Genomic DNA, 24,468 nt, shown 5'->3' with positions numbered 1-24,468 from the left:
TTATTGTTAAATGCCAAACAGCAACAAGAACATGCGTTTTCCAATAATTTTTTTTTTAAGAAATCAAAGTTCTAACATGTATTACACATGTATTTGCGCACGACTTTGGACAGCAGCGGAAATCTAGACTGATTATCGCGCCACCACTGACCCACCAGGACAGTGGATTCAAGTTGGAGTCGATACACTCCTCAAGCAGAAAGCGTGTGAGCTCGTTATCTGCTCACGCTCTCTTGGGTATGGGCACTGACGCGGAGGTTGTCCGTGACTTCAGCAGGTATGCCTGTTACTTTCACGGCTGTATTTTACAGATTTCACAAAGGCTTCAGCTACTCCTAACTGTCGGCCGGTCTCAGCTGTTCTTTTTGATGTTGCTCCGCGACCTGATGCTTGAGGGGGCAGCTGCGCTGGATGACAGGGGACACTGGAAAACGCTTAACATGACTTAATGTACTAAGACAGTGATATTAACAGACCAAACTCAGTAAAAATTATACTAATAAAGTATACGATCTTTAAAAAAATCAGATGAGCCCTGAATATGAATGCAACTCGTTTAATAACACGTTAAGCCTTTTCCTCCCATAGAAAACCGTTATAAGAAAACGCTTAATGTGGCTTAATGTAGCCTACTAAGACAATGATTTTTAAAAATCAAGCTCACTAAACATTATACTAATAAAGTATACTATGTACAAAAAAAAAAAGATGAGCCCTGAATATAAATGCAAGTCGTTTAATAACACGTTAAGCCTTATGATGGTTTTCTATGGGAGGAAAAGGCTTAACGTGTTATTAAACGCGTTGAATTCATATTCATGGATCATCTGATTTTTTTGTAGATAGTATACTTTATTAATATGATGTTTAGTGAGTTTGGTCTGTTAATATCACTGTATTAGTACATTAAACCACGTTAAGCGGTTTTCACGTTAAGCGTTTTAGAATGTCCCGAAGACCTCAAATTAGATGCATTGCCACGGCACAGGAACCTTTTTTCAGCAAATTTTGCATATCGGCTCATCTAAATTCGCTGGCTCGCCCTTTTCATTGGGTTGAAAGCCGAAATGTTCCCAAACTGGCGACGTGACATTAGTATTTGGGACGAGATCGAGCGCCTCCCATCGTTTCAGCCGGCCTATTCAAAACAAACGAAGCACCATAAAGCTACAACGGCTCGCGAGAAAATTACAGTCGTAACCATATTGTATCATTCATTCATTTAACATTGAATGCATAGTTACAAGTTGAAAAAACAAGAAGGCCACAGCCTCATAAAAAAAAAAAAAAAAAAACTGAACACTGCGGTTGCCGCGGTTTATGCGGTTGCTATCTTTCCTCTGCGGTTTGCTTGTCAATAGCGCAGTATTACAATATTGCGGTTATCGCGACAGCCCTACTGTGAGGATATATGCATTCCTACCAGGACTCAACTCAATTACAACAATGACAAACCATGGTTCACTGCAAAACTCAGACAGCTCCGTCAGGCCAAAGAAGATGCTTACATGAAGGGGGACAATGTCCTGTATAAACAGGCTAAATACAAACTGGAAGGAGGTATTTAGACAGGAGGTTAAAGAGCTGGCTGTCTGGTGCAGTCTCAACAACCTGGAGCTTAACACGCTCAAAACAGTGGAGATGATTATGGACTTCAGGAGAAACCCCACTGCACTCCCCCCACTCACCATCATGAACAGCACTGTGACTGCAGTGGAGTCATTCAGGTTCCTCGGCACCACTATCTCTCAGGACCTGAAGTGGGACATTCACATTGACTCCATTGTGAAAAAGGCCCAGCAGAGGTTGTACTTCCTTCGCCAGCTGAGGAAGTTTAACCTGCCACAGGAGCTGCTGAAACAGTTCTACTCCACCATCATCGAATCCATCCTCTGCACTTCAGTAACTGTCTGGTTCAGCTCAGCTTCTAAATCTGATCTCAGAAGACTACAGAGGGTAGTCCGGACTGCTGAGCGAATTATCGGTACAACCCTCCCATCTATTCAAGAACTGTACCTATCCAGAGTGAGCAAAAGGGCTGGCAGAATCACTCTGGACTCCTCACATCCAGCACACTCCCTCTTTGAACTGTTGCCATCTGGTCGACGCTACAGAGCACTGAACACCAGAACGACCAGACACAGGAACAGTTTCTTCCCTCAGGCAATCCATCTAATGAACAATTGATAAAAACTGTGGAACACACTACACTTTATATTTATATATACATACACTTATTTATCTAACACCATACTTAGCGTACACTTAATTTTTTTTGCACATAATATACCTGTACATACATAATGCTCATTGTAATATACCTGCCATACATTGTCAATTTGTATATTTTCGTTCCTTACCTACTTATTTGTATTTTTTTTTAAATTTTATTCCATTTTGTGTTTTTGTTCTGTCATGGTCATTATGTTGCACTGCGGAGCTTCTGTCAAGAAAACAAATTCCTTGTATGTGTGAACATACCTGGCTGTAGTGTTGTCACGGTACCAAAATTTCAGTATTCGGTACCGATACCAGTGAAAATCCACGGTTCTCAGTACCAATTTCGGTACCAAAGCAAAACACGAAAAATATGCTAATTTAAAAAAAAAACTTTTTAGCACTAAAAATAAAACCAATGCCATTCTTTATACTTATTTACAATTGTGTTTAAAGTTTTTCTACAAGTTATATAATTATGAAAAACAGTAAACAAGTTTCACCCAAATTTAATTTGTCTGTTAATTTATGAAATTTAAACATTTTATTTCTGGTAAATAAAGGGGATTTTCTATTAAAATGAAAACATGTAAGAAATATTGTGATTTATTTCTTTAAAAAATAAAGTTTTATAAATTTTTTCAACCATAGTAGGGGAGAACCGGGGCAAAAGTAACGCGGGACGAAAGTAACAAAGCGATTTTCTCAGAGCCTATACTGCATTTGCATTCCCAGCTATGACGGTATATTCAGCATTCAATCCTTGATGGAGCTGAGAAATATCACGTGATTTCCTCATCATTTCCCGCAGTTAGGTCGGTAAAACTGTTTTCGAGTACAAAAAGTAAATTATTGAAGCGGTAATTTTTTTTAATTAGTTGTGTTGTTTTTTTTGTTTCATGTGTCACAGTAATGATCAATCTACAGGTTATTTAGTGGTTTAACACATCCTAAAGTTTGCATTATCAAAGTTTTTTAGTATAAAAGTAAATCAGGTTTAAATGTCAGGAGTTCCTGTCGGGACGAAAGTAACAGTTGTTACTTTTGTCCCGCTACAGTGACAAGAAGTATTTATTTTGTTCCAGTGCATGCTGTTCTGTGAATTTCTGTCTCTTGCATCATTTATTAAAATGTTTATGTCATTTTATACCAAAGGAATATGTCTGAGTGAGGGTCAGAAAGACAAACAGTGTTCTGGTTTTATCCAGATGTTTATGAGAGAGCGTTTCTGGACATAGAGGAACATCTGGGCAGCTCCTACCTCGCATTTACCTTAGTTATATTTAGGTTTTAGCCATACCTTAGCTTTTACACCTCCAGCTAGGAATTTGCAGTGTTTCCAGATGTTTTAATGCACATTTTGAATTTATGCATAAAAACAACTGGATGGAAACATGAATAGGCCTACTGTTACATTATGTTTAGAATTTATATTATGCCGATGTAATTTAATTATTATATTGTTCATTCTGTTGAATTTTTTTTTTATAAAAATACACTGAAATAAAAAAATAAAAAATTTAAAAATAAAGTTTGTACAGTCGGGTTTTGAGACATTTGATGAAACTTAAATTTAAAATAAAAATATAAATATGTAATTTAATAAATGTTTTTGCAAAAATAAAAGACAGAATATGTTTGCAGTTACATATTAACAAGGTCATAGTCAGGTATACTTAATAAAAATAAGAGTAACAGAAAATAAATCTAGCTTATATTGTTGTGTTACTTTTAACCCACCTGTGTGTTACTTTCGTCCCAACCGATGGGGTCAAAAGTAACAATGTGCAACTTATGTTCAAATTGAAATTATACTGAAGCCTTTCTACATTTCTACAAAATACCACCTGGTATTGATAGACCACACTTATGAGTTACTGGCCACAGCAGAAATATATCTCTGTCTACAACATTATCTTTTAAAATGATGTTTTTCTGAAAAATGGTACTTTCGCCCCTGCTCTCCCCTAGCAGTATCACATACATTTTACTAAATAATAGTAATATTTCTAGCACAATGCCTTTATGTAAAAAGTAACTTTTAGGCCTAATGAATGCATATTTGTCATTTTAACTGAACTTAAAACTGGTGGTGATGCTTAAGATATTTTTGGTCATTGATGGTTTCTGTAAAAAAATAGTAATAGATCATATTAATTATTATTAAAAGATAATACTACTACTAATTCTACTATCATACTAATGTATATCCAATGCACTATGAATTGATGAGCTGATGGGTTCATGAATATTAATCACGTTGTCTGCGTTCGGTCAAACTGATTTGCTGAAATCAAAACAGGGACGGTACTAAATCAGCGCCAGCCAATGAAATTGCCATTTGCGCATTAGCTCCGCCCACTACCAGAGAAACCGTTATGTCTTCTGCTTGTTCAAAAATGAATATGAATAATTCTAAATGAACTCCATTACAGGAAAAGACAATAAAGAATAGTTTACATATAGCGTGTGGATTCAGCGTGGTAAGACTCTCGCTCTCTCTATCTTTTGCATGTGTGAGAAACTGAAAAGATCGCTTGATGGAGAGAGAACTCTGAAGCTCAGATGCTGAAATTAATGCAAGCGTCGTGCGCTTCAGTCTATGTAGTAAACAAACCCGCACGTCTCTGTCATTCATTAATTCACACAGAGACACGGATTCATATTTCAAGCAACATTTGCGGCTTAACATTTACAGATACTGGTCCATATGGAGATTTGATTTGATTAATTTATGCTAACTTTGACAAATTCTATGACTGTCCATATTAAGTTTCATTTTCATGACTGGATTTTGAGATTCCGTCCTCGTTTTCTGCTTCGCGGAAATCATAGCGCTGAACCGTGTTTGAACGGACCTCGGTACTACCGGTACTTAAAGAAACCTGGTACGGTCACATTTACATTTTTTAGTACCGACTTGGTACCGAAGTACCGGGTCTTTTGACAACACTACCTGGCTGGCAATAAAGCTCATTCTGATTTCTGAAGTTAGGAAAAAAAAAAAGAAATAAAAGTTGTAGCCACTGATGAAGTGACCGCCGCTATTTTAATAAATAAATTATTTGTGATTTATAGCGAGCAAACAAAACACTCTGGAAAAACTTGCTTGCTAGCAATAAGCAATAATCTCGATATGTTCTTGAAAATCATCAGCGCAAATAATTCAGTGACCTCTGGTAAAGTTACATGATTTCTGTAATGCACAACTAGAAAATTATAAGTTAAATATAAATGTCTTCTTGCAGAATAATGTTTTTTTTTTTTATGCTATTTCCAACTAGGGCTTAAATACAATGTCAAAATGTGCATTAAAATACATTAATTGATAATAAGGATATTCATCAGGGACCGTTTTCATTCGCGTCATCTCAAACCTTCTCACAACTCTGAAATCTAAACGGCTGAAACCACAGCAAAGGAAACTGGCCATCTCACCTTGTTGATATTGCCGGCTTGCTGGGTGTTGATGCCCATCTGCTGCGCCCCCTGTGTGAGCGTCTCTGCCAGGACACTCCCTGCTCCTCCAGGTACCGCCGCCCCCCCTGCTCCTCCCGCCCCTACAGAAGGTGCCACCTGCATGCCGACACCCTGGTACTGCATCCCCGGTGCTCCTCGACCGCGACCTACAGAGCCCAGAGTCCCATTGATCACCTGACCCTGCTGTCCGCCCACATTCTGTCCCATCATGCCACTGTTCAGCATGGCCTGGTTAAATCCTGTGCCGAGTCCCATGCCAGCTGAGCCAGCGTTATTGCCTTGCGTCCCAAGAGTGCCACCTGGTTTCTGTGTTTGAGAGGGGTGTGAAGGGGAGCCCTGGCCCAGGGGACTCTTTCCAAGCCCGCCCAGCTGAGGTCCGATGCCGCCGGGTTGTGGACTGGCCGAGTTCATCCCAGCACTACTTCCCGGACGCAGGAGCTCGGAGAGCTGCTTGTGCTTGGCAGCAGCGTCGGGGACCATGGGGCTATGACCTGTACCTGTAGCCCCGCCATTAGAGGACATGGACATCAGCCCCAGGTCTCCATTAGGTATCAGCTCATCTGGAAGATCGTTCTCCAGGTCATCCCAGGAAAGTGAACCCAACTCTGAGGAAATAAAGAGAGGGAGAAATGTCATTTTGTGTGTGGTTCTTTCTTCTCTTCTCTTTATAAGGTTGTGAGTTTCTTATTGACCTTAATGCACATAAATTTGACGTGAACGAAAATGAGAATTTGATGAATGCCTTACGAGATCTAAGAGAAACCCAGTTTGCAGGTTTCAATTCATGTATTTTTATGCAAACACTGAGAAATTGCATAATATTTGATGGTTGGGAATTTAAGTGCATATAAAAAACAATAATAATATAATATGATCGCTTGAGGCAGACAGATGATTTATTCATCAGGAAGACGTGCACATTTACTGCATAAAATAAATAAATAAATAGTTTTAGTTTTAAAGCCTGTTAGAAGAAAGAAATAGAAGTGTTCTACAATTCTAAAAAATTCCCTGTATTTAATATCATTAGCTACATTTCCATCCATGTACTTTTATGCAGCCATTGAGAAACTGCATACAAATTGCTGGTTGGAAATTCCCAAAGTGCATAAAAATTAATATGATCTCTTGAGATGCATTTTTTAAATTGGTAAGACGACACACTTACTCTTTTATAGATCATATTTTATGTAAAATGTGTTGCTGATTGAAACATGTATCTTTATCAAAATTATTGCGTTAACCTTCTCACACTTTATGAATGATTATTTTAGGTTTAAGTGGTGCGTGTGTAAGGAACAGGAAGCAAGCAGAACACGGTTATTTCTAAAGCACGCAGTGCCAATCTGCTGTTAAAAACTAAGCTTAGAATCGATTCAAGAGAGAACTGTGATGCCTTCAGAAAATCACACAATCAATGCACAATCATTTCTTGATTGGCGATGCATCAATTTATTGTCCCAGCCCTAATACATAAATAAATGAATAAATAATTAATTTCTAAGGTTTCTACAATATAAGCTTTCTCCTCTGACTAAGGTCTATTAAATTTCATATTAAGGGTCTAATGGAAGCTGTGGTTTTGACACCATGAAAATATTGTTTTAGCAGCTCCATGCTGTGAAGGAAAACAGCAGAGAGAGAGAGCAGTAGTCTGAATCAATATGCCTGCATGAGGTTGATCCACTGCGGAGAGTGCTAATAGCTTTAAAAAAATCCACCTCATCCATTAAAACCTGCTAATGAACGACTGACACGTTACACACACACAGGAGTGTGTATGATACCTCAGAACAGCTGGGAGGCAGGAGACGCTCTCAATCACGTCTGTGACACTGAGAGACTAACGACAGATGTTAGCATGTTTAGCAAAGTAAATGCCACCAACACAACAGGACGGATGCTAGAGATGATATCACCACCCATCCAGGTGCAAAATGACTGGATTTGAAAATGAGTAACGTAATGGATTTTAAATGTTTTTCTAAAGAGAACAGGCCTGATAGAACTCTAACCAGTATATAGTACGTACTACACCATTCACTAGGGATGTTAAATGACAATGTAGTGTACTACAGTTAGTGAAGCTTGTTGACTGTTTCACATAGTATTTTATAAAACACAAAGTATTCAGTACATACTGCATAGTGCTCCACACACAAGTGAAGTTTAAGTCACAATGTAGTATGCTACTATTTCTTGCATTTTCACGATATCACAGGCAGCTTACAGTACATACTGCATGGTGTGCCGCATCCTAGTGAGGAGAAGCAACAATGTAGCATAGTACTGCAAAGCTTACCACTGAAGACTATTTCATGCTTTTTTTTTATTTTTATAAGAGCACAGGTAGTATACAGAACATACTGTATAAGTTACTGTACACCAGTCAGCTCAAGTAAAAATTAGCCTTCTAAACTTAAAATGTTACATTTATTGTGATAAATATCAACATCGACTGATATGAAAAAGAAAAGTGAACATTTTTTAGCCATATCGCCCAGCCCTACATACTACTGTTTGTTTTTACGGTTGAAAACTGCTTTATGTAGTAAAGTATACACTGAACTGAACAGTATACACTGATCAGTGTGCAAAACAACGACTGTCCATAACATTTCCCAGAGCAACATTGTCAATCTGTGCACGACTCTGATTGAGATGCAGCACGCATAGCGCTGAGGTCGCACCGGTTCGAGAGTAAACACAGACACGCTGCCAGACACAGCAGGTGCTAAACATGAGGGAGGCAGGAGCAGGGATCCTCCCTTTTCTTTCACTCCCTGTTTAATGACTCGCATCACGGAGTCAGACTCGTGCAAGTCCTCGCTTACACATTCAGATGTCTAGTGCCAACGTCCCGCCCTCTCCAAGTTGGAGCCGAGCCAAAATGCAAAGCAACATACACGTTTGGAAGCACCTTGGAGTCTCGAGTCCCAACGAGGATCCAGATTTCTCCCTCCACCATCGGGCTGAAGCTCGTTATAGTGGCTCCGGCGGGGGGCTAGAAATAGTCTCTCCACGCGGCAGCAGACCACAGCTGTCGATCACAGTGTCTGAAAGATAGCGGCCTGTCTGAGCAGGGACAGGTGCGCCTCCGCCTGGGATTTGACTCGGATGGGGAGGACAGCAACGGATAGATACAAACCAAGACTTTTAGCTCAGCTATCCATCTCTGTCACTTTTAGTCGCTTCCTATATCCCACATTTCAGTCATAAAATAATCATATACAAGTGTTTACACCATGAAATGTTAAAGGGGCATCTCATAATATCAATTTGACACTATAATATCGCAAATGATATGTGTATTTAGCAAGGATGCATTAAATTTATTAAAAGTGACAGTCAAGACTGCTGAAAATGCTGTTCTTTTGAAATTCTGGAAAAAAAAGATTTTTGATTAAATAAATGCAGCTTTGGTGGACATGAGAGCTTTCTTTCAACATTAAAAACTAAACCAAATCTTAAACTTCTGAATGGTGATGAAGAAATACTCCAGAAATACTTCCAGCTAATGGTTGAAGTCACGCAAGGGAAATTCTAACTCAGTACATAACAAAAGTATACATTTTAAAAAATGAACCACAGATCCCACAATATGCAATTCTAAACTTTCTGAACAGAAATAAGTAAACAACCTCAAATTGCTCTGCAGATACCATCCAAAATATCAAATACATTTTGTGTGTAAAATTCATTATTGCAATGTGTAAAATCGTTATAAAATTAAAAACTCATGAACACTTAAGTCTTAAACTCTGCAGTGCTGTGGTGAAATGGATTTAAAAACTTGGGCTTTCAAAAACCAATCCCAAGATGTTCAAATTAAGATGATAAAATCAATATTTTTAGCCAGTCCTACTTTATGTCCAAAGAACAGCAGAACAACTGGGCATGAACCAGGATTTGAAGATACAGATGATATATCCGTATAACGCTCTCTTTGGGTTTAGGAGTGTTTGCACACTAAAGACCGTGAGCATGTGCCGCTTTGAGCAGCAGACCAGGTTCAGGTTTCACAAGGCTGTTTAGGCCAGACCTGCAGCAGTCGAGTGGAAAGAGAGATGGAGGGAACTCTTGGCACCGCGGTGGAAGATTAACACGGGTCTGGTTTGGTCACATGGCTTACCACTAAAAGTTTTTATTGGGCTCAATCCCATCTTGTAAAAGTGTCATGTTTCCTGCTTTCATCCCAGTTCACAAACACGGCATTGCCTCTAAATCCCTGCCTTGGTTTTAGAGATGCTTTTTACTAGCAGAGTTCTGTAGGTCACTTGATTTAGCTACTAGCAGACCATTTCAGAGATGAAAATGCTTCGTTTTCAGCTAAAATAGAAAATACAGAAATACTTGCATACATGTCAAGCAAGATTTCAAATTAGTTTTGTTTAAACTCAAATCGCATTTAAAAGTATTTTTTTCTATACAGAAAAAAAGTCTATATTGTCTGTTTTTCTATCATTATATAAATATATTTTACATTATTAGCATTAACAGAATTGGTTGTTTTTCCAAAAACAAATACTTAAATAGTGCATAACTATTTCTTATGATTTTTAGCTTTAGAGGTATTATTTTTTTAGATCCAAGAACATTCAATTAAAGCCAATTCTCAGATGTCATGTTGCGATTTAGCATGAACTGTTGGGATGCTAACACCCTCTTTGAGAAGCTCTCAAAATCAATTCCCATAAGCAAGTTGACCTTCGGCAAACTTCAAGAAAATGACGTTTTACAGACTTCATTTCAAAGCGCTTTTGTTTATGAAGGCTTTTAAACTTCCATTGAATTTGACCATGAACTTGCCTGACTGTATTATAGAACAGGGTTTCTGCAGGGTTTAATCAGTCAAATTTAAGACTTTTTAAGACCTTTTTATGACTATTAGGATTTGAATTTATGACCTACACAAATTACGATAAATTACTTCATTAAAATTCCCTTCAAAAGTCTTTTTTTTATTATTGACTTTCATTGAAAGTAACAAGTTTTATTATTTAAAGAGTTATTCTATTATTTCTTAAGATTAAGAAACTGAAGCCTTCGCCTTCTTTTTCTTGAGTATCAAGAACACAGGAACAGTTAACAATTGTAACATTGTAAATTAACAATTATTTTATGGCATTACTTTCCAAAATAACAAGTGTTATTGGTGTTTGGTCACAGTATTCAACACCCACAGGCCGTAGTTGGGGTCAGCAGGGACCCGCTGAAGGTTGTACAGTGGGCCCTGTTTGAAATTGTTTAATTTGTATGTTCGTTCATTTTTATTTATTTGTGCTATTTACACAATGTTTGAGTTTTTTTCAAGTTTGTAGGTGTCCAGGTACAGAAACCGAATAATTAAATGTAAAATAGCACTGGATAGTGTTCAATGTAAAAATAAAATATACAATCAAACCTACATTTATTCAGACACCTTCAACATTTCTCACATTATTAGTTTATTTGCTATTGCTTCTAAAATGGTTATAAAATATGACAAGAATTTAGAGTTAAACTCTGTCAGAACAAATTCGTCTTGATAATGTCATAACTTTGATAGAAATGTATGTAATGGATTACAATCAACCAAAACTACAGACAACTGTTATTATGACAATATTTACACTACCATCAATACTTTGTTGACCAATTACTAAGCAATGCTTCATTTTGTTCAGACTGGTGTGAAAAGGTTGCATTAGCAATTCAGAAAAAAAACTCATAAGCAATGCATGGTGCTTTATAAGGTGCTGAATAATTTTTGTTCCCAATTTTATATATAGATAGATAGATAAAACATTTATATCTATCTATTTCACTAGTAGTTCACTGTATGAGGATTCTTTGGGTATAAAATGTTACAGTTTGCTTATACTCACTTACATAAATGTATTAGTGTCCTGTACCTACTAGTAAAATATGTATATCAAAAATTATATCTGGAGTCTGGATAATTTTTGGTTTGACTGTGCATAAAGTCTTGCTAAAACTTGCAGTCAAGAGCAGTGAGTGATTTTTCTTTCATTTTCTTGGATTAACATTACAGCAGCTTGTAGCTAAATTAGGCGCGGTCACTTTAAGAGACGATGAACGCATCTATTTCCTCAACTGTTTACTTTCACTTAAGAAATAACTGACAAATAACTGAAAAAAAAAAGAAAAATGTTTTTTCCAGCATACTTTCCAAGGCGGGTATTTTGACATTTTGTATGTATTTGTCGGCACAAGAGCAAAAAGAAGGAAATTCGGTGTACATGCGTTTTGAGACGCCTTTCTCTGCGTGAGCCCTGAACACCGTGGTACTGAATTGGGCTCTTTCACATCTTTTTGTGCGATTAGTATTTGTTCGTTCATGTGCAGGAGGGACTGTCCGTGATACACGGCTCTCTCTCCTCACCGAACACAGCTCGCGAGTAACCAGCTACTCAGTTCAGCTTTTCCGCGTCTTGTGTGTGGATGCTTGATACCGATTGTTAGCGACGGGCTTGAGCCAGCTACTAAACGCACCGTCTTCGAGCCATATAGATAGTTAAAGGTACATTTTCCCATTGTGATAGCCAGGATGATTTCAATTAAGCTAAGCAGTGACTCCGTATGATACAGTATGTTCCGAGTTCGCGTGGGTTTCTGTCAAAGTCCTTCTGACAAGTCTGTATGCTGCCGCATGGACCTTGCAGTTCTGGAACGCTGTGATACCAGAGTGATACCACCCAGATTCCTCATACAGAACTACAACAGGCGAAACAAATGAATGCCATTGCCGCTGCGAGTGTATTTTGATGGAAGAACAAATGAATGGACTAGCATATCAATTTAAGACGTGGCTAAATGTTTTTTTATGACCTTGTATGGAAAATCTGGACGTTTTTATGACTTTTTATGGCCTTAAATTCTTATTGTTAAATTTATGACTTTTTATGGCCCCGCGGAAACCCTGTAGAAATGTCTTAATTCTTGACCAAGTTTCTAACTTTTATGGTTTCTAAGAAGTTAGAAAGAGGTTTCTGTAACACAGCTCCTGAAAAGCAACTAGCCAACTAGTACTTCAAACAACAAAACCAAAATATGTAAGGTTTCATGTAACAAATACACAAATATGACAAAATCTCTCTGTGGTCTTAATCCATGAAAAATCCATGCTGTGCTTGGCTTGGATGGCTTCCGAGTGTGTTTTCTTTCTAAAGACAGTGGATTTTATTTGGTCTGACTGTCGTGTGATGTGTTATCACCACTGAGATGATCCAGATCTACACAACTGGTGCACCGTGCCAGAATTACTCTAGTGAAAATATCTCCAGCCCTCTTGATTCTGCTTGACTTCTGGAACACATCAGTTTGGAGGGGTGATGGGTTTTAAAGGGCTTTCATTTAAGAAAAGGAACATTCTAGTCCATCTGTCACCCAGGAAGGGACTAAAAAGCCCATAACAGCATGTTGAGCTTCAAACCACAGCCATTTGAGAAAACTTTCAGCCATCTCATTATAACAAAGTCCAAATGGAATCGACACACTTTTTCCACATTTTCTGAAATGATTGTAGGGAAAATCTGTAAAATTTAACTTGCGACGCTACAGTTTGCCAGAAAGTCACCCGCCAAATCCATAAACGAAGATGCAAAGATGGGGAATACGTCAGGCTCTGTGCAGGCCTAGTTATAAGCAAAACTATAGATGCGTTCACATTCACGCACATACACACTATTCAATGCCGCTTTGTAAAAAATAAAAAAAATAAAAAGAGTTCAAGCTGGATATTTTATGCACTCAACTGTCACATAGAGGCTGAATTCATCCACTAGACAGTTTAGTACATACTGCATAGCATAAGTACACAGTGTATAGTGTGTCATTTTTGACTAGGATTGAAAAGGGGTGGAATATTTTTTGAAACTTTCAAAATCCTTTAAAATTTCCAAAAAATCTAGACTAGTTTCAGAAACTGACCAGAAATGTTCCGCTTTTTTGCAACCCTACTTTTGACACAACTTCTAATAAGTTCAAAATAGGGGTGTAACGGTACGTGTATTCGTACCGGACCGTTTCGGTACAGGGCTTTCGGTACGGTGCACGTGTGTACCGAATGCAATATTTTGTGTGCGGAACATAGGTACATTTACGTGTTTCCAAACGAACATATTTAGTGGCGGAAGTCTCCGCGTTCAGCGAAAATCCCGCCCTACAGCTGATTCTAAGGCTGGTAACACACTGGCTGCGTGGCGTGAGCGTGGCGTTTCTGCTGCGTATCAGTTGCATGACGGCTGCCTCGCGTTTTCTGTGTCTTTACCATAGACTGTATAAAAACATGGACGTAGTGTCCGTGACGTCACCCGTAGACTCCTGAAGAGTGTTTTTGAAGCCTAAAGTGTGCAGAGCGAGCCGTCGCCATCTTGGCAGTGCGTCACCGCGCGACTCTCTCCGGACAATCAAAAATGGGCAAAAAGGCGGGAGCTAGTTGCTGAAGCCACACCCACCTAGCACGACGGCAGTGTCAGCAGCGGCTATCCACCTGTCACTCAAGTGGCTATGCCCTTAATTATGCAGAACTTTAAGTCTTAATATAATTTAAACGGATGAGTTATAATTCACCCCCCTCACAGTTGTCATGAAGGGCAAAATTAGCCATTTAGACCAAAATAATTTTTTGAACCAGGCTGTAAACACGTTTTTTCCTGCTATAAAAAGTTGGGCATTTTAACATGGGGAGTCTATGGGACTGACTCCCTTTTGCAGCCAGCCTCAAGCGGCCAGTCGATGAATTGCAGTTTTAGTCACTTCCTTATTGGCCTCACGAGAGAGAGCGGGAGGTTGGCGCTCGGTCTTTACACACCAGAACCGTGCCTGACGCGGTGCTGGCGCGCTGCTGCTACTGTAGGTGACATAGAGGGAGACCGTCGACAGACCAGGATCTTGTCTTCACGACAACAATATCTATACTTCATGTTGAGCATAAATATAAAGCCTACTGATAAAGGACACCGTCAACAGTATTGACGGCAAAATAGACTATGTTTGACAGGTGCAATATACCAGTGTGTCACCGGCCTAAGGTTTTCAAAAGGCATCACGTGAGTGTGAACATCACTACAACTAGGAAAAAAAACGATTGTAATTCAAACGCAGTTCACGTCGGCATTTAAACAGACCTTTGCTCTTAATTCCGATCGGTCCAACGCAATAACGAAATCTGAGCAGGTCTAAAAACTGAAACTGTTGATGCTGCACTTTACACTTTGGAAAAGTTATATATATATTTTAAATATGAGCAGGCCTACAAGCTGGGATTGGTAATGCTGCACTGTAATCATAGTTATTTCTTTATATTTTTCATTATATTTTACTATATGATATTGGTTTGAGACTGAGAGTATTTTATTTAGTAGAGAACTTTGCAGCAGTATTTTATTTCTTATTCTTTTTTTATTTTATATATATTTTATTAAAAAGTATTTAAAAAAAAAAAGTGTAAACAAATTGTTTTAAAAAAAATGTATAGTAATAAACAACCTGCAGTTTAATGTTTGCATTTCTTTCCCTTACTGTACTGAAAATGAACCGAACCGTGACTTTAAAACCGAGGTACGTACCGAGCCGTGATTTTTGCGTACCGTTACACCCCTAGTTCAAAAGGTTAACATTAACCATTGGAACACCTGAAAAAATGCTTAGATAACTGATAAATATTCAATAAATGCGCTAAATAACTGTGACCACAACAAATATACATTAATTTACCAAAATGAAGGGCACACTGCTCAAAGACCTGAAGTACGACAGTAAGTGTCTTAAAATGCATCAGGTCAGTGATTTTGTTACAACGCAAGGATGAATTTAGAGAAACAACTTTTCAAAGAGGGCTAACTTATAGCTGAAATAACCAATGAGACTTTTGCTGAGATTTTGCGCTAGTTGCCGAAAGTCAGAGCCAGAACCTATCATTTTGGTAGTGTGTGATCTTTATTATATTTAGCATATGACACACACTTTTTCCTTTTTAGTAATTTAGTCACTTCAAACATTTGCCTATTATTTCTGTGATAACAATTTACTGTATAACTCTCACAGTTCTGTTCTGGTTCTGTTTCTGTCTCCACATTTCCCAGAGTTCCCTTGTCTATTAGTTTCCATGCTTTTTGATTAATTAGCTCCACACCTGTTTCAGTTCTCCCTCATTACCTTTTCTAGTATATAAGCCCTGTGTTTTGCACTAATTCCTTAGTTCCGGTATTGATGTTGATTTGTGTTAATCTCCTGCTATCTGTATACATATCATTGAAAATGTATGTATGTATCTAAATTCATCCTCTTCTAAACACCGCTACTAAAGATTAAATACAAATAAGTTACAAAAGGATTTTTCACAACAATGCCATAGAACCATTTTGAGTTCCACAACAGTGAATAGTTCTGAAAAGAACCATTTTTTCTTAGTGTGAAGAACATATACAGAACCTTATCCTCAAATAAAGAACCTTTCACCCAACACAAAAGTTCTTGACAGAAACTAGATAGCAATGAAGAACCTATAAGAGTATATTATAGGTATAAATAATTCTCCTTTAAGATCCTTTTTTTGTTTATACATTGTTTTGTGTTTAAATTACAGCAGTTTATGATTATCATAAATCAATCACAGCTAGGTAAGCATCCATTAACTCATGCATATCAAGATCTCTGGCTATATTTTTTAATCTGCATGATGTCTGAAAGCATGTTCACAGCACAGCTGGACACATCTCTGGTGTTACATCACTCAAGCGCTCTAAGCGAAGGCATGTGTGCGAGTTAATTAACTCAGAAGTTTTAGCTGACTGTTGGGAGTGTTAGGGATGTTGCTCTTTTAGCCAATTCCTCACTAGTTGACTAATCAGTTTTAAGGAAACCCTTTACAATTAAGTTTAATTATGCAGATTATGCAGATTATACGATTTGTAAAAAATCCTGCTGCAAACTTCTGCAAATAACATGCTAAATGTTTGAATTTACAACAAATTTTGTGATTGCATACTTTTTAAAGTTCAAAACTTTTTGAGACCCCCATTTAACTTTTCCACTGTTTGTACTCATATTTAAAAGCCTTTATGTAAACACTGAACCAATTTAAATTTCAATCAGATTGGTAGAGCCGATTTAGATATGAAATTATCTTGTCAACTGGAAAATTATCATCCAGTTGTAAATGTGTAAATATCCATCTTCTCAATTGAACATGCATATGTTTATTATTGCTTTATGAGCGACTCAGTGGAAAAAACTGAATAGTTACTAAATATCTTTTTAGTTACTAAATATATTTGTTCGGGATAGATACATCAGTGCACGAAAATGTAAATGAAAATGGGAGTCGGAGTGCAACGTTTAGGGCCGATATGAACGAAACTTCCATAAGATTAGAAAATTCTTTAACTTGCTTCAAAGAACATTTATTGACTAAATATTAAATGCATAATAATATGAGTTTTCAAGAGTTGGTGTTGGGAAAAACACTTCACTACTCTAGACATCAATGATCACGTTACAAGAAGCCAAGTCCATGCGCAAGTGGAATCGTTTGACTTGATGATGGAAAAACACTTCCTGAAACAAATTACACACTTCACCTGTCAAAATAATCTCATCATGAAGAAATACAGTCTGAACGCACTTAGGCAAGATGGATGCTGAAGCGTGTGATGGCCCAACAAGCACTAATGTGTGAATGAGCAGCACAGAAGCCAGAGAAACAGGTCTCTACAGGTGCAACAAGACTTCTAGGCTATGAAACCATGAGCTCAGGTTCACATACAAACACACTAGCTGCCTGCAGACATAGATAACCAGACTCATTACATGCTGATTAACATAAACAAGGGGATGCTGAATCCATGCTGCCTGTTTTTAACATATTTGATCGCTGGTGCTTATCTAGGGCTACAGCATGCACACTGCGATGGACACTACAGCCATTTATGTGGTTAATGACAACTGATGTGATGCTTCAAACAGGCCTAAACGTAACAGGTTTACAAACTAATATCAAAAGTGCACTCGGTAAAGTGTATGCCTTGTCAAGTTCAGATAAACATCCACGTTAATGCTGCGTGAAGCGACGCAGCTGGTCACGTGACCTTAAGAGCGGCGCCCACGAAAGAGCGAGCCGCTCCACGCGAGACAAAAACACTCTTCCAGGGAAAGTGACATGAACACTTTGCTTTACGAGATACTAATCATTTTGAAAACTTTTTTTAAGAAGCGCTTGTGACGAAATGAACGTCAAACGCATGATAATATATATATATATATATATATAAGAATGAAAGGTCTTCATGCAAATGGTGAACCCTATAGCGATCATAAACGGAAACTTTCACTGTCCCGGGACACCCTCATGGATCTGTCGCTTCCCTTCACCCTGGAGCTCTCTCCACGTGCTGATCTGAGACGACCCTGAAGCATGAATGCGATGATGGACAGACTGATGCAATACACTGTAAAAATGTCATCTGGGCCTATTAGATGGACAGCAGTCGGGTGTTTAAATGCACTAAAGTTTGAGCGATAACTATTAGGATACTCGATTCCCTACTTGAGATGCATTATTCTCGCAATGCTTAACTGCACATTAAAACTGTCATTATTAACCCTTAAAATGTCGGTGTAAAGATGTGCATTGAAAGCACGTTTCTCCTTCACTGTCAAACGAGTTTTGAACAGCATGAGGGTGAGCAGAGGATTTTATTTCGAGGTAAGTGTACGGTTTGTGGACTCGTTTGACAGCTGTCTCGTGAGTGAGTGTGTCACAGTGCCTCACAGGAGAGTATTGATCAGGTTTGTGCTGGATGTTACCTGGAGCGTCTGGAGCAGGTGCAGTCAGCTTCGCTCGCTTCGCGCTCGGAGGGCCTCCTTCCAGCACATTCTCGGCCATGGCGACTCAGCTTCTGGACTAATGTTGTGGGGGTGGGGAGGGGACTCAAAGTGAAGGATCCTTTCGTCCGAAAAAACAGATGTTACCTTACTTTTGAAAGACGTGGGGAGTGTGGAGCGGCTCGGCGGAGGATTCTCTCAAAAAAGCAGCAACAGCGCCCCGCGTCGCCACCACCACTCACCCCATGATAATCCAACACCCAACACCCACATTACCATCGTTATATTACTGAGAGAAAATGCCTCCTTTCCGCGAATTCAACGTTAAATCCCGAATAAAATATCCGCAGGGGTCCTCGCGTGCGAGAGCCGTTAATGTTGCAACGACACGCGATCCATGACGTCAATCTTTTCCGTGCAAAGATCGTTTGGCTGCGTGTAAAAATGCACGGTTGCATAAAAAATTTATATTTTTGCAAAACAGTCGCCTCGGCGCTGTCTTTCCTCCAAAAGCGTCCGGTAAACAACAACCGCTCGGAGCGAAACACGGACGCAAGCGCCGCTCTTGAAGGGGAAATCAGATATACGAGGGTTTCGTGGCCGACGAACGCCGATCAAATCCAGGATTTTTCGCCCAAAATTCCTTCGCGGCGATATAAAGGTGTCATTTTCCGCTGAACGGTGTCGTCAGAGCTCGATTTGGATGCCCCGCGTCCAAAAACAAAAAATAGTGCTCTATCGAAATCCTGATTCCGAGCCGAGACAAGATGGCGGCTGTTGATTCCTTCGATACAAAAAGTTTTTTTTTCTTTTTCCAGATAGACGGAGCCGAGGGGGAGGTGGCGCGCGCAGCGCGATCACGCCCTACGTCAAACCTGCTGTGCACGCGCAGAGCGGCCGCTGGAGGCGCGAGACGATCACAAATCTGCACTCTATGGAGGGATTATTGGGTCAGATTATAAACTAAAAGTCTTAAACCAAAACTAAAAATCTAAATTTGAAACTTAAAAGTCCAAGTCGAAAATTAATTTGGCATTTAGTATTGGGTATTTGGTATTTAGGATAGGGCATTTTGTATTAAGGATTGGGCATTTTCTATTTAGGGTTGGGCATTTAGTCATTTAGCCATTTATGGTTTAGGATTGGGCATTTGGGAATTTAGGATTGGGAATTTGGTATTAAGGATTGGGCATTTTCTATTTAGGGTTGGGCATTTGGCCATTTATTGTTTAGGATTGGGCATTTGGGGATTTAGGATTGGGAATTTGGTATTTAGGATTGGGCATTTAATCATTTAGCCATTTAGGATTGAGGATTTGGGGATTTAGGATTGGGCATTTGAAGATTGAGGATTGGGCATTTGAGGATTGAGGAGTGTATGCAAATTAGGAGGCGTGGCCCAAATACTGGAGGCTGGGTTTGAAATGGCTGGTGCCCAGAAGCACCTTATAGACAGCAGAGGGAGCTCCCAGTGCTAAGGAGCACACTGTAATGAAACCAAACGGAGCGAGTGAGCGGCTTGAGCGAGGACTGTGTGATAACTTCAACTTAATGACAGCTTTGTAACATTTGTGGCCTCAAACACAAAGTCACCAGTGAAATGAGTGCTATCGGTCTGACAACAAGAAAGCAGCAGACAGTGCAGCAGGTAAGATGCTAACATTAGCTACTAGTTATATAAGCTGATATTGCTAACATGCTTTAGTAGGGTATTATTATATTGGGACATGCGGTTTTGTTTTTTAAACTGCGGTTAACCCCTCTGACATTAGTAGATACACTCCTTTCACATTGCCACTAGATGGTCTTGTTTCTGTTTAAATGTTTTTTTGCTATATAGCCTATATATTTTTTATAAAGATTGTGAGAGAAAAGAAATTTGGCTTGTTCGACTTGAACCGGCGCTGCACTCTGCAAGACCGATCGGTTTATGACATCAAAGTACTGCGAGAGCGATTCAAAAGCATAAGTAGCATCTACTCTCTTTGATGTCATATGTCGTGTGTATGTATATATACACTCACCTAAAGGATTATTAGGAACACCTGTTCAATTTCTCATTAATGCAATTATCTAATCAACCAATCACATGGCAGTTGCTTCAATGCATTTAGGGGTGTGGTCCTGGTCAAGACAATCTCCTGAACTCCAAACTGAATGTCAATGGTAAAGAAAGGTGATTTAAGCAATATTGAGTGTGGCATGGCTTTTGGTGCCAGACGGGCCAGTCAGAGTATTTCAAAATCTGCTCAATTACTGGGATTTTCACGCACAACCATTTCTAGGGTTTACAAAGAATGGTGTGAAAAGGGGAAAAACATCCAGTATGCGGCAGTCCTGTGGGCAAAAATGCCTTGTTGATGCTAGAGATCAGAGGAGAATGGGCCTACTGATTAAAGCGATTAGAAGAGCAACTTTGACAGAAATAACCACTCGTTACAACCGAGGTATGCAGCAAAGCATTTGCGAAGCCACAACACGCACAACCTTGAGGCAGATGGGCTACAACAGCAGAAGACCCCACCAGGTACCACTCATCTCCACTACAAATAGGAAAAAGAGGCTACAATCTGCATTTTCGCCCACAGGACTGCCACATACTGGATGTTTTTCCCTTTTCAAGACATTCTTTGTAAACCCTAGAAATGGTTGTGCGTGAAAATCCCAGTAACTGAGATTCAGTTTTGCTGAGATTCGGTTTAACTGAGATTCGGTCTTGTAGTGTGCAGCGCCGTTTCAAGTCGAACAAGCCTAATTTCTTTTCTCTCACAGTCTTTATAAAATATATATAGGCTATATAGCAAAAAAAAAAAAAAAAAACACATTTAAACAGAAACAATACCATCTAGTGGCAATGTGAAAGGAGTGTATCTACTAATGTCAGAGGGGTTAACCGCAGTTTAAAAAACAAAACAGCATGTCCCAATATAATAATACCCTACTAAAGCATGTTAGCAATATCAGCTTGTATAACTAGTAGCTAATGTTAGCATCTTACCTGCTGCACTGTCTGCTGCTTTCTCGTCGTCAGACCGATAGCACTTCTTTCACTGGTGACTTTGTGTTTGAGGCCACAAATGTTACAAAGCTGTCATTAAGTTGAAGTCATCACACAGTCCTCAATCCTCAATCTTCAAATGCCCAATATTAAATCCCCAATCCTCAATCCTAAATCCCCAAATGCCCAACCCTAAATGGCTAAATGACCAAATGCCCAATCCTAAATACAAAATGCCCTATCCTAAATACCAAATGCCCTATCCTAAATACCAAATGCCCAATCCTAAATACCAAATTCCCAATCCTAAATCCCCAAATGCCCAATCCTAAATGGCTAAATGACCAAATGCCCAACCCTAAATAGAAAATGTCCAATCCTAAATACAAAATGCCCTATCCTAAATACCAAATTAATTTTTGACTGGGACTTCAAGTTTCAAATTTAGATTTTTAGTTTTGGGTTAAGACTTTTAGTTTATAATTTGACCCAATAATCCCTCCATAGCGCTCAATGTCACTGACGCATCAATAATCGGAGACCAAATCGTATTGGGACAAAAAAAAATTTAAGTAGTTTTACATTTAGCCGGTAATTTGCAATAAAACAGGTTGTTGAAAATCAGTGGAAATTAGATTCATTTTAAATATATACAATTTAAAATAACACAAAAATAAATTTGGGGATGGCAAGAATTTTGAAAGAGTTTTACACATAGGCCAATATTATAGTTTGCCTTAAAACATGTTGTTGAGAAGCAGCGCAAATTACATTAATTTTAAACAATATAAAACTTACATTTTTTTGTATTTTTATAGTTTATGCCTATTTATTTTTTTGCCTTCAATTATATTCCAACCTTCACCAAACATACACATCTCTTCTGACATTAATAAAAGTATCAATTTAAAACCATAAGTAATGGTTAATAAATAAATACATTTCTTCCACACATGAAACAGACACATGCCACTTCTGGTATCTTTTCATTGTTTCTCTACTCTCCAAATCTGCCACATGCACATGTATCATCAGTTTTGAAACATAATCATCAAATAAAACAGTACATGATATGTACATACAAAGTGAGTGCACTGTGCAAATGTATACAGATTATGCTTGTTGCCTGAATATAATGGCTAATAAATCAATACCTGCTGTGTCTCATGTGCATAGGAACAAATTATTGGAGAACATGTGCTGCTGGGAAATAAAAAAAAAATAATATCTATAGCCCAAATTCTCGCAGTTTCTGCCCACAAGATTCAAATTATTTGGTATACACATTCTCATATATGGCACAAAAATCATTAATACACGGTTAATAAAAGCATGTGAAGTCAAATTTAAGGGCACATTTTTAAAACTCTTGATCACCAAAACAAATTGGTTTTAGATTTGTACTCAAATATGTCTCTTGACCAATTAAGATGTGTTCAATTCTATACAAAACAAAACTGTGAAGCAGTAAAAAGTCACGTGACAAAATAAAAACAACATGATTCTCCAAACTGAAATCAATCCTTGATTTTCAAAACTAAAAATGCAGAAAACCTACAAGAATGTGGAAAGTGGTGAAAAAGTGGGAACAATCGCGCACAGAACAAGATTAAGGTTATTTCAAATATCATAAAACTTTAGTAGAATTGGATCTGAGGCACTTTTCAAGAGTTAGGCCATAGGTGCTTGTTACGTTAGATGAAAAAAAAGGAGATTTCTCCTTGCTTTAAGTGGCTCCCTTTCATAAATATGCCCTTTTGATATTTGGCTCCGTGGCTGCACACCGATTTATGCACACCCCCAATAAATACAAATGCATTTAATACAAAACCACATACATTATGCACAATTAATTATAATTCAATACTGTCAGCACTGGGCTTCCTCAGCCAATGGAGTGATACAATAACTCAAAGGTGAATGTGTTGGCTGGAAAGCAGTGCACCATAAAACAATTAACAGCAAAATCAAATCCCTTTTCAAATCCCAAAATGTTCCATTTAAAGATACACAGTGTAAAAAAAAAACAAAAAAAAGGCTGGAATTATAATTCACATCAAAGAGGAAATAATATTATGATACAATAACGTAATATTGCATGTGTTCTGAAAGCTTTGGTGTCAAAAGACACCTTGATATTTTGACTCTGAAGCAACCGGGTGTTAAAATTGAGGGGGAAAGGAGTGAACAAAAAGGCACTGGACTTTTTTGGGGCACTGGGACTCAGTTTTTGAGAACAAACTAGTGATTGCTCTGTAAACAGAAATAAAGAAAGAAATCTGTCCTCCTCAAACTTCAGAGCCAAGCTTATTCATTATACATAATGGCAGAAGATAACAGTTCCTAATAAAGGACTAGCTTTGATTTAAGAAACTAAAATTGCTTTGCTTGAGTGATGACTGAAATGTAAGACGCATCGCAAGAGATACTCCGGATTATTCTCTAGTGTTCTGAATGCATCAGAGACTACATAAATCAGGTAAAGAAAAGCAAAGAAAATCAGATCTCTGCACAACTGTGGAAAAAATTGATTTTTTTTTTTGAAGAGCTGCTGTCAAAATCTCAACAGAATTGGCACGAGAAAAAAAAAAAAGAAATTCTGAAAAAGTAGGTAGAAATAAACATATCAATATAACAAAATTGCAAGCCGCTCACCAACTTATGGCAGCACAAGAACCACCTTCCACAAGGCCATGGAGTGAACTGGTATCACAAGTGCACGGTGATCAATAAAAACTATGGCGAATCGGCGATACCAACCCACGATCACAGTGAAAAACAACTGATTCTGCTACGAAAATCTGAGGCACTGAATGAAATTAATTCAAATGCACTGATAAACAATTCTGATAAACAAAATCTGTTCAACTGACCACTTGACTGAAGGCTTAATAGGATGGAGTTTACTGGATATATTTAGGGAAAAACACTTGTTCTGCTGTGTT

The 24,468-nt window shown here is 38.4% G+C and overlaps 1 protein-coding gene across 1 annotated transcript in view; it reads right to left on the bottom strand.

Moving 5' to 3' along the window:
- crebbpa (CREB binding protein a) overlaps positions 1-19,323 on the bottom strand; it is a 49,605-nt gene extending 30,282 nt beyond the window's left edge. Inside the window, exons 1-2 of the mRNA XM_059569701.1 lie at positions 18,508-19,323; positions 5,656-6,302 (exon numbers count right to left, since the gene is read on the bottom strand). Of these exons, the coding sequence (XP_059425684.1) occupies positions 5,656-6,302; positions 18,508-18,586 (726 nt within the window). The 5' untranslated portion in view covers positions 18,587-19,323. The remainder of the gene's footprint in view (positions 1-5,655; positions 6,303-18,507) is intronic.
- Positions 19,324-24,468: the final 5,145 nt, after the last annotated feature.

This window comes from Carassius carassius, chromosome 16, assembly GCF_963082965.1.
Source record: "Carassius carassius chromosome 16, fCarCar2.1, whole genome shotgun sequence".
Taxonomy (NCBI): domain Eukaryota; kingdom Metazoa; phylum Chordata; class Actinopteri; order Cypriniformes; family Cyprinidae; genus Carassius; species Carassius carassius.
This window is presented reverse-complemented; position numbering and strand designations above follow the sequence as displayed.